Raw genomic sequence first — 12037 nt, 5'->3', positions numbered from 1 at the left:
ATTAGATAATTTGCGCTACTTATGTTTGGAAACCTACTTGGTTGAGGAAGTATTTGAAGAATTGTTTTTTACTTATACATTTTGTAACGTTGTGTTCTTTAACACGATAAAAATACATTTTAGTTGCCATAACCGGTATAAACCGGGAGATGCCAGAAGGCAACATAAAAAGAGTACAGGAGGGTGCCAGTTATTATAGGGGATGGGTAGTTGTTTTAACATACCTGTTAGCATCTCTTCACTGGCTTCCTGTCCCTGTGAGATCAGATTTTAAGGTTCTGCTATTAACTTATAAAATTATTCACAGACTAACACCTCCCTACTTAGTTGACCTAATTAAACCCTACATACCGGCCCAGGCTCTGCGTTCTCAGGGTGCAGGACTACTTTGTGTCCCTAGGGTGCATAAAAAGTCACAAAGTTTTCTCTTATCGTGCACCTGCTTTGTGGAATGATCTACCTGCGTCAATAAAACAGTCAGATTCTGTAAAGACGTTCAAGTCCAGACTTAAGACACTTATTTTCCCTTTCATATGGCTAGCATACTGGCATTTTATTAGTAAACAGAGCGGGCTGCGGCCTCAACTTTATCTAAAGTCTGGGTCTTTTAGTGAAGCTTAGGGCTAGTGGCCAGCGATCAACTTAGTATTTATTCTGTTTTTCTTGTTACTTAATGCTGACAAATTATACTATCTTTCTGCTGCCTGATTCTGTTTTTCTCTCTGTTTGAGGTGCGGCTCCATCCTGAGATAGGAGTGGGTGTCTTCTTATGTAGGCCTCTCGTCCTGTGCACCAGCATGGACTCTCAAAATTTCCTGTATATTTGTAATGTAAATTGTGTCAGTAGCATGGCCCAAGCACAGGGTCACCCCCTTGAGTCTGGTCTGCTTAAGGTTTCTTCCTCAGATCATCAGAGGGAGTTTTTCCTTTCTGCTGTTGATGGCTGTGAGTGAGTACTAATGTGTCCTGAAAGTGTCTGTGGAGATTGTCAGTCATCCAGGTATCCAAGTAGGTTGAGTCAGGTCAACTGGACTTGAGTTCTTTAAAGATGTTTTGCTCTTCGTCCAGAAAAGCTTACTCAGTTCAAGGTGGAGCAGTGAGAGACTCAAATATTTATTCTCAGTGGAGTCACTGATGTCACAGTGATGAAATGAAAGTCATTTATTAATTGTTGGTCACTGGAAGTCACTTGAGTTCAGATGCAAGTTGCTGTTGTTCTTTGTTCCACTTCAAGTGAGAATGATCTTTTGAGTCTGTGGTATTGATGAAAGGATAGAATTATAGGTGGGGATGTGGTATTCCCCCCCCCACCACACACACACCTGGTTAAAGGAGGTTTCATTACTTTAACAAAGATGGGATCCTTGACACCTCTTTCAAACCAATCATCTGAAACATTGTCAAAAATATGACTGTTGCCATCTTCAGTATATAATAATGTAGTTGATATGGTTGGAATAAACATAAACAAATCATCCTTTGGCAGATGTTTAGAAAATATTTTATAGGCACAGTATTTTATATATATAAAACACTTTTGCTTCAAAATGTAAAGGTATAGTGATGAGGAGAGATAGAAATAGGGATATTACGCTTGGACTGGAGTCAGAGACAGACTTGTCAGTTTATTGGTAAACCTTAAATTAGTCCAGCTCTGGCTCCAGTTTCTTTGTAACGTATGGAAGAAATAAGTCCTATGATGAATCTGACATCCATTTGTTCTGGTGTTTATCTCCAAATACCAAATTGTTACTATGAAAACTTATGGTATGCTCATTGTAGGTATTTGAATTCAGGTATTGTTTTGAAAGATGTATATATACATATACTGAATCTACTCATGCAAATTTCCCTGACTGCACTGAAGTAAAAAAAAGAAAGTTTCACTCAGTGAGTGAACGCTCCATCTGGCTAACCTCCACCAGGGAATAATCTGACTGCTGAAGGTCGAACGGCATGAATCCAAGAGCTGCTCATTTTAATGGATAATTTAGATACTGTAAGATGAAATGTGGATCATTTATGACTGATTGATTCATACAGAGAACTATCAGCCCAGAGCAGGTCCAAAACGCTCCATCCATGCATGAAGTCTTAAATTTCCTGGATCTTATTGCTGATATAGCCCACACATTAATGGCATCTTTTGCAGGTAAGAATATTTGTTTTTCCCACATTTACTAAATACCACAGCATCCTCAGCTTTGACTGTTAAGACAGCAATTAGAAATGTTTAACTACTTTTAGCAAATCATTCACTTCTGCATTCTTCATAAATGAATTGGCCAGTAACTGATGCTATCACTGAAACTAGAAATTGAAATACATGAGATACATTTTCCATTTTGCTCATCTACAGTAAATGTGTTCCTTGTAAGGATCATAACAAAGAACAGATGTTACCACAGGCAGCCATATTGTTTTTTCAAGATGATCAAGTGAACGCACACTTTACCAAACTTGGTAATTCCCAACTTGAGTTTTATGAGTTTACATCTTCTTGAAAGCAGGAGTAGCCAAACTTGTAAGTTCTTAATTTCAACCGTAGCATCGAGTGGTGGAGTCTATGACTTCTTGAGCAGAATGCCAATCCATCACAGGTTAGCTCCTGAGACACAGCCAGTGCCAATATACAGCTGGGTAGACTGGGACAAGCATCTTGTCCAAGGACAGTCAGCCTGACCAGGAATCAAACCCAGGTCTAAATATTGGTAGCCGGACTCATCCCACTGAGCTACCTGCTTTACCTTTTGCTAACTATTAATGTCAGTAGTAGTTCACTGATGACCTTACAATCATCAGCCTCAGCACTGACAAGGACGGAGAGTACAGAGGGGTGACCCAGGACTTTGTGGATCGGTGTCAGTGGAACAGCGCCCAGATCAATGTGGGGAAAACCAAAGAGCTAGTGGTGGATTTCTGCAGGCACTGGCGCTCTCCATTGAAGATCCAGGGAACAAATATTGAGATGGGGGACTCTTACAAGTACCTGGGTGTTCACCTAAACAATAAACTGGACTGGTCAAACAACACTACTGCACTTCTACCTGCTGAGGCGACTCAAGTCCTTTGGAGTGCGCTCCTGAGGACCTTCTTTGACTCTGTAGTGGCATCAGCCATTTGCTACACAGTGGTCTGCTGGAGCAGCAGCGTTAAGTGCTGAGAGGAGGAGACCTGACAAAGTGATTAGGAAGGTTAGCTCTGTCCTGGATAGTCCCCTGGACTCAGTGCAGGAGGTGGTAGACAGGAGGGTGATGGCTAAGCTAAGGTGAACACCTCTCACCTCACGCTTGACACTAACTGCACAGCAAAGTTCCTTTAGTGACAGGCTGCTCCACCCAAAGTGCGTGAAGGAGTGATACCGCAGGTCCTTCCTTTCTGCTGCTGTCAGACTCCACAACCAGCACTGTTCCCAGTGGCTCACTCAGATCACTATCATTGTAGTAACAATTTTTCTGTCTCCCATGTACAACTACCACACATTCTTGTGCAATAATAACTGAACAATCATAAGCAATATTATGATGCACTTTTTTCTTGCTTGTAAATAGCATATTCTACGGTATATATTGTTATTCTGCACAGAACTTGACTTCTTTGCTTTTCTGTAATTTTTCTTTTACCTTATTTCTGCCAACTTTGACAGTTGTTCTGTGACCATCCCTTTGCTGCTGTAGCATTGTAAATTTCCCCATCATGGGACTAATAACGGATTATCTTATCTTAGATTGGGAGCTACTCTAACCAGATTTAGTGGGAGCTAACAAACTAGCACTTGGTAAGAACTGAGTATGTCAAGTTTGCCACCTCTGATTGGTTGTGGGTGTATCCAATTGCAAGTGGGTTTTTTTTAACCTGTGCCTTTTGGCAAAATTCTTTGGAAACAGAAAATGGATAGGTTAGACTCTCTAAGCCATACTTCTCTTAAACCCAAATTTGAAGTAATTTCTTACAGATTACACACACATTTTTCACCTTTGTCATGCCCTATCTTAAATTTAAAATTGTTTCTTGGCTACATTTATTTTTTTGTTTGTCAACATGTATCTCAAAAGTTAATAGCTTCTAGTCAAGGTCTTAGTGTTTCAGGATTTAGTGAAATGCTTTTGTCATTACCCGGCACATCAGTGATATAGCGCAGGGTTTTATTATTGCTTGTGTGTCCACGTGGAGCAGATTCTTTTTTTTTTTAAACCAAATTTAGAAATATTCCTTGGGTGTTTCCTGATGATCAACTTTTGGAGCAGATTCATTAAATGTCAAAGTCATCAAAAACATGGTATAGTATATCTCAGAATAGATGAAGAAAGGTGATCCAAAGCTTACATAGGTCAACTAATTATTTGTCATTACAGACATAAATTATGTCATAATATTAATAAAAGATCATGAAATGACTTCACAGTAGTCAGAAAAACATCATGTGTGGGTCCATGGTGTGTTGCCACTCTGTTGGCTTTTGTTTCTTTCAGTAATCTTGCAAAGTAGTGAGGTTTTAAAAAAATACAAATGCATTTTTTTTTTTGGTCAAATACTGTATTTTTTTTCCATCTCCACATACCAACTGAAATGACATGTTGAGTTTAGAATATTTATTATAGTTTATTGTGATAGCATTTAATTTTTTTCTTTTTTTTAAAGTTAATTTTTTCCAAAGAACAAACACAGCAAATAACTTTGAGGGGGGGAGGAGGAGAGGCAGGAAGAGAAGGGGAGAGCGAGAGAGGGGTGACATAGATAAAATAGATCAATCCATAGTTATAGATGTCAGGTTTGACTTGATCCTCCCGTAACCCCTCTGAGTACACGCACACGCACTCACATACATACATACATACATACATACACACACACACACACAAAACATCGTAAGATTAATAATATCAGGATATATCTAGTGAATAAAAAAAATGCGAGCTTCAAAACATACTCACACTGCAGCAAAACTCAAAAACTCCTTACATTTGTACAATGAGCCTGGAGAGAAATCCTACAGGTATGCATCACGTGTAGGATGGGTGTGAACATGTGCACAGAAGGGATGGGAGAGGTACGTATTCAACAACAGAGAAATTTAAAACATTTGGGGGGGGGGGGGGGGGGGGGTTGGATTTGTTACAAAAGCCACATTATTATACACGACTGCTGAATTCAAACTGAGACGCTGCATAAGCATATTTATAAGTATATACTCATTTAGAACTGCGCATCAATGCCTAATGTAACCGTCAACTAGCTAGTTAGTGGTTTAATGCCGACTTGCAGATAACTGATCGGTCTGTCATTGTAGCAGTTGTACAAATCTCTCGGGGGGGGGCATTATGGCGTTAAGGCAGACAGCCGACACCAGATCAGATCATTGGGTCTATTTTGACAAAAATACAGGTAAACAATTATTTGGCATAAAAAATGAAGCTGTACTGTTGTACAGTGTGTGTGAAAACAGGAAAGGGAAGGAATGAAGGATAAGTAATTGTAGAAGCAAAATATGTCATAAGAGTAAAATGGTGATCATTACATTTTGGGATCTTGAAGCAAAAACATTACAGCATTGTAGTCATCCATCAAACTCTAAATAGTCTGTATTAAATATGTGCCAGATAATTCATGGTGGAGATCTCAGCCTGGTTAAAAAAGGAGAGTGACATTTTCAGATGGAGTCTGTTCTTCATCAGGGACTTTCAATGCCTTTATATTACCTCTTTAAACTGCCGTTATCGTTCCTACGTGTCATTTAAAAGGAAGGGCACAACCATCCCAGATGGAACAGGACGGCTTGGTACCTCTGGATTTGAATGAGAGTTGTTGAAAATACTAATAAGTACAACATCATTTCAAAATTAAAAGAAAAGCAGCAAACATGCACAAATGCAAAAATCCACCACCAATTCAACAACAGATAGTTGTATCAAAAAACATCTTACAAACTGGAGAAAAATGCTTATAAAACTGTGAGCATTTTTAACCTGCAGCACATGCAACAGTTTAATTTGAAAATGCATCTGATGCAAATTCACACAATGCACACAAATGCAGAAAGCTTCACAACGGAGCAGAAGCAGTAATGTCACAACAAAATACAACACAAGCACAATTTATTTTTTCTCTTAAGTAGTTTTGTTGTGTTGTCAACCTTCACAAAGCGTTTGTGTTTGCATGAGTTATGTGGATTTGTTATCAAATCAAACTGTTACACGAGCAGTCAGTTACGTTTGTATTCACTGTGTTTGCAAATTGCAATATTTTTCTTGGTGCAACTACCTGTTGTAGAATTGATGCAGGTGTTTCTGTGTATTTACAAATGTTTTCTGCATTTGCTAGTAATATCTTCATTTTGACATGATTTGGCACCTATCAGCTACTGTACAGTATTAGCCATTTTAAAAAGGTTCAATCTTTTTTTTAAGCCCTGGTAAGTAACTACACATGCCAATCTTTCCCCTAGCAGACACACACATACAAAAACAAAAACAAACAGAAAAGGGCAGCTAGAGAAACTTTGAGCCATATATACACAGAAATGTGCTTGGTAAATAAAGTTACAGAAAAAAATTAATAATCTTGATTTCCGCTCTATTTTCCTTCTTAACTTCATCATGGCTGCCACTGCGCAACATCCCTTCACGTTTCCACTTTGCCATTAAGACTCGCAGCTTGTTTTCACTCCCAAAGGAACCATTTTCACTCCCAGTTTGCTCTTTTATTCCCTTTGCCCAAACAATTTAAAAGAGCTTTTAGAAGCCACAACCAGTGTGTAGTGTTCTTTAAATACAAAGTTGACAAAAAGGACATAAACATCAAAGACAAAAAGATCCTACTGTGAAATGAGTCGGGGGGTGCAAGAAATTTACACATCGTTGAAGGTTGTTGGCTGACATACAAAGTGATTTGAGCGCCTCCTTCACTTTACAAAACTGAGATACAGGAATAACTATCGCCCCTATAAGCAGGCAAAGGAAAAAAAAATGACGTGTAGAAACAAGTCCTGCTTTTAACTGACTGCATCATTTCTTTAAAGACATGTACAGATGTGCTGACAGACAACATAGTTCATGCTTTATTCCTCAGTCAGTTCAAAACTATTTATTACCCACTACATAGTCACTTCCTGCCTCAAACTGACAGAGTCAGAGTACACTTACCAAAGACAGAGTTTTGCTGTGACTCCGAAGTACTGAAATACTCCAACAGAATGATTGTGAATTTCTAAGGATCTGCAAATTAACCTGCTGGACGACAGAGTCTGGAATGCAGGAACTGTGCTCCAGCAAAATGTGCAACACTTCATTTAGCTTAACACATAAAAAATATTAAAATACATCAACCCCAACCCATGCACACATACACACAAAAAGGCAAATTAAAGAAGTGGAAATAAACTGCAAAATAAAAAAAACAACATAGGAAGATAAAGTAAAGCTGACTGTCCGCTTAAAGACTAGATTTATTGGGACATATTCTTCAGACTCCTGGATGTGGATGAGATATTGGGGGTGGGCACGGCTGAGAAAAAGAGAGCGAGAGATGAATGAAGGAACAAAATGGAGCAGTGGAGAGAAAGAGAGATTAACAAACTGTTAGCGAGCCCAGACAGTTCCATAGAAACGTAAGGGAGGGTCGCACAGGGTGAGGACGAGGGTCGGGATGCAGGTGAGTTCTGGGACTTCAGCAGCATCCTCCTCCAGCATTCTGTCCTCCCTGACTACCGGACAGTGGGGAGTTAGTGGTAGGATGCTGGGGTCCAATCTTAATACCGTTAGCCTGTGAGGTAGAGAGACAAAGGTGTGCTTAGCAGGAAACAACTTGACGGCATTTCTCCCATAAATATGTGAAACAGATCCAAATCCCATTCACACATAAGACAGGAGAAACTAAATAAAGCATTGCAGCACAACAAACACTGTATCACAACATTAGACTTTCACATTTAGCACAAAAAATATACGCTACGCAAAAAGAACAGCTTAACTCTAAGACTACCCCCCCCGCGCGAAAAACAAAAAAAACAAAACAAAAAACAGAAAGAAGAATAACTGGCTAGTCTGCACCTGAAATTATTTTATTAGTTTGCTGACAGAAAAAAAAAAGAAAAAGATGTTTAGTCCAGACAGTTTTGTGGACAACGGGAAGGTGATGGTCCAGTGATTAAGCAGTGGGCTTGAGACCAGAAGATCCTCGGTTCAAACTCCCGGCTGGCTGGAAAATCACTAAGAGCCTTTGGGCAAAGTCCTTAATCCCCAAGTTGTTCTCTGTGTGTAATGAGCACCTTGCATGCCAACACTCTGACATCAGTGTGTGAATGGGTGAATGCGAGGCATCAATATAAAGTGCTTTGAGCTTCTGATATAAGTGGAAAAGCGCTATATAAATGTAGTCCATTTACCATTTACAAGACTAGATAGAAGGGAGATACAGACGTGTACTCCATCCATTTGTCAGTCAAACTTATTTGTGGACATAACTTCAACAAGGCCCTGCGATAGACTGGTGTCCTGTCCAGGTTGTATCGCACCTCATGCCCTGTGACTGCTGGGATGGTGACCCATCACTGGAGTAAGTGGGTACAGAAAATAGATGGATCGGTAACTTGAACAAAATGTATCTGGTTTTCACCAAACTTGAACTGGACACCCTAAATGAGGGGATGTCAGACAACATCAAAATGGAGTATGATCAGGTTTCATCAAAACCCATGAAGGATGGCCCACTTTATCGAACACAGTATTGATTATTGTAATTTACCATCACCTCAGCACCTGTAGTTTTGTTTTTGTTTTTTAGTTTGTTTGTTTTCCCTCCAGGTAATATTAGCCAGATTTTTGTCCTAGCACTACTCAAACTATCAAACCAGTGTCAGGGGTGACATCAATATTTGGTGTACATGAATTATAAATATTACAGCTGTACACTTTGAAAGCATAACTGTCAAAATTTTATTTTCAAATTCCCAATGTGGTACTGTGATGAAATCAGCATAAGCAGGTGATTGTTTTTATTTCCAAATCCAGTTATCAGAAGACAAGTCACGCTTCGGTGAATATCTCCTAATTTATCGGCCAAAGTGATGAAGCCAACAGTAAGTCTGGTGCATGCCACGTAACAAATTACTGCTGGGGAGATGCTCACTGCTCGAGTGTGCTTTCTTGTATTTTTTTTAATCATTTTTAAAAATACATATCGTGCACTATATTTTATTGGTCTGTTCTGCTATGCTTCAGAGAACTTCATGCCAATACTCAGTAACCGCTGGTAGTATGATCTTAATCCTGGTGCCAAAATTATTTACAACATACACGTTGCTACAACATCCTGACTGAATTAATATATTGTAGAATTTTGGTTACTTGGTTTTAGTGGACTTGTCTCAGGCAAAGCAAGAAAAGATCAGAAGGCCTTTTGCTGCTAATTTTGCTGAATAAATGATTTTTACAGTGATGTGACAGAGTGAGGCGCACCTGCTGATCACATCATAAAGGAAGCAACAGGTGCTACTGCAAGGGAAAGACCAGCAATACCCAAGGCCATGAAGAAGAGAGCGCTGATATAAAAGGAGAGCAAGAAAAAGAGAGGGGCAGGTGGTGGAGAGAAACGGAGAGAATGCAGCAAACAATCTGAGTGCGCTCACTTTCCCTCTCTGTATTTCATCATCATCTCTGTGGCTGCAGGACACTTAGCCTCCCCCTCCTGCGATATATTTTTATCCGACTCTCACTGTAACTCCCCCTCCTACACTCGGTAGCAGCGGTGCCTCTGGGAAACACTGTATGCCTTTAAATCACATTTATTGAGCGAAGGCAGTGTGCGCGTGTGTTTTCTCAAAGTAGCTGCCAACATTTCTGGTGGGGCTTCCCTCTTGCGCTCTCAGCCAGTCAGCTGTTGCGGTTTGGCCGACCAGCCGCCCTTCAATCCTTCCTCCTGTTACTAATAAGAAAAACACTAGCTGGCCCGGCTCACTCCATTCCTGTCTGACTAACAGTTGTACTTACTGGCTGAACTTTCCTGATGGAGAACTGTTCCAATAACACGATAACCATGTGGCCGCCTGGAGAGAAAACTGCCTGCCTGCCTGGATAGGTGAATTTCGGACTGTTTGTTTTCCTGTTGAATGACTGAGACCTTGTGGGATGTGAAGAATTTATGAGCTGGCAGGAGGCCGAGAGAGGAAAAAGAAGTGAAGAGTGAAAGGAGTGGAAAACAGACCAAGGGAAAAGAGGAACGTGGGGAGTTTTGCTTGGCTGGAGTCAAAGGAGGAGGAGGGCCCCCTCCTTTTTTCCTTAATAATACACAGAGTGCGTGGAAAACCACACACACTGCTGGAAAACCTCAGGAGAATGGGAATAGGAGCAATAGAAAGGAAGGAAAAATTAAAGGATGAGTGACAGTGGCTCAGAGGAGGGAATGAGAAAAGAAGGGTCTGGAGAGTAAGGGTAGGTAGGGGACAAATAGTTTGTGAGTGACGGTGTCTCACCTCATTATTGATGTCAAACACTCCCTCCTGGATCTTCTCATAGATCTCCTTGGCTGTGTTGATGAATGCCTGAGAAAGACAGCGGGGGAATGAGTGGAGCTTTAACTTCTGAAGTATTTCCAAACATGTTTCTAATGATGGAAAAGAACAACAGTCAGGTCTGTTATGTACAGCAATTTCATTGTAATTTTGTGGAGGTTCATGAAACTATACATTTTTGGAAAATGCATGCCAATCAGAATTGAAGCGAAACGTCCTCGCGTCAAGCAACCCAGTCCAGTCGAAGATTCAAGATTTCTCTGCCAATCAGAATAAGAATGATTCCATTGCCACAAAAACCACCAGGGCAGCCATTTTGGAATTGTAACAATGACACCTTAAAATGAGTTTTTCAATAGCTCTGCTTCAAGATGACCTAGGATCTTGGCTGAATACACATTTTCAGGGCCAAGGAATCCAATGGTGCCAATTAAAAAAGTACATGCTGGCAAAGTCACATTTATGGATGTCATTTTGTATTTTTGAGTGTGGATGACTGCAACAGGCAAAAATAGCACTGTGAGCAGTCTCAAGGGATGGATACATGAAGTCACTGGGGGGAAATGGCTGTAATTCCTAAATTGTTAATGTGATATTTTTGTTTAAAACTCAAAACAAAGTCTTCACTACAAAATCATCTTTACAGTTTCATTTCATGATGAGATCTACCCTGAAATGCTGAAGGCTCTGGGTGTGGAGGGACTGTCTTGGATGAGACATCTCTTCAACATTGTGTTGAGGTCTGGGACAGTGCTTAAGGAGTGGTAAACTGGGGTGGTGGCCCCCCATATTTAAAAAGGGGGACCAGAGAGTGTGTACCAATTGCAGGGGCATCACACTACTCAGCCTCACTGGTAAAGTCTACTCCAGGGTGCTGGAAAGGAGGGTTTGGCCAACAGCCGAACCTCAGATTGAAGAGGAACAATGCGGGTTCCGTCCTGGCCATGGAACAACCGAACAGTTCTTCACTCTCACAAGGAGGGGGCATGGGAGTGTGGAGGCAAATGCCCATCTACAAGTGTTTTGTGGACTTGGAGAAGGCATATGATCGGGTACCACAGGAGATACTGTGGAAGGTGCTGCAGGAACATGGAGTGAGGGGGTCCTTTCTCAGGGCCATCCAATCTCTGTAGTCACCAAGTGAGAGCTGTGTTTGGGTTCTCTGCAGTAAGCCAGACTCATTTCCAGTGGGGGTTGGGCTGTGCCTTGTCATCAATCCTGTTTGTGATATTCATGGACAGGATATTGAGGCGTAGTGAGGGGACTAAGGCTTGGTGGGCTCAGTGTCTCATCACTGCTTTTTGCAGATGATATGGCCCTGTTGACTTCATCGCCCTGTGACTTCCAGCACTCAATGGGTCGGTTTGCAGCCTAGTGTGAAGCTGACCCCTCTCTCGCTATATTTAGTACTTGTAAATCTCAGCAGGAAACCGATGGACTGACTACTCTGGGTAGGGAATGAGGAAGTGAAGAAGTTCAAGTACTTCGGGGTCTTGTTCACAAGTGAGGGGACAATGGTGTGTGAAATTA

General features: G+C 40.8%; 1 protein-coding gene across 1 annotated transcript in view; it reads right to left on the bottom strand.

Moving 5' to 3' along the window:
- Positions 1 to 4577: 4577 nt before the first annotated feature.
- rab2a (RAB2A, member RAS oncogene family) overlaps positions 4578 to 12037 on the bottom strand; it is a 29088-nt gene continuing 21628 nt past the window's right edge. The window contains exons 5-6 of the mRNA XM_034182412.1: positions 10469 to 10537; positions 4578 to 7761 (exon numbers count right to left, since the gene is read on the bottom strand). Of these exons, the coding sequence (XP_034038303.1) occupies positions 7666 to 7761; positions 10469 to 10537 (165 nt within the window). The 3' untranslated portion in view covers positions 4578 to 7665. The remainder of the gene's footprint in view (positions 7762 to 10468; positions 10538 to 12037) is intronic.

Source organism: Thalassophryne amazonica, chromosome 12 (assembly GCF_902500255.1).
Source record: "Thalassophryne amazonica chromosome 12, fThaAma1.1, whole genome shotgun sequence".
NCBI lineage: Eukaryota > Metazoa > Chordata > Actinopteri > Batrachoidiformes > Batrachoididae > Thalassophryne > Thalassophryne amazonica.
Note: the sequence above shows the minus strand (reverse complement) of the source record. Positions and strands in the feature narration are given on the sequence as shown.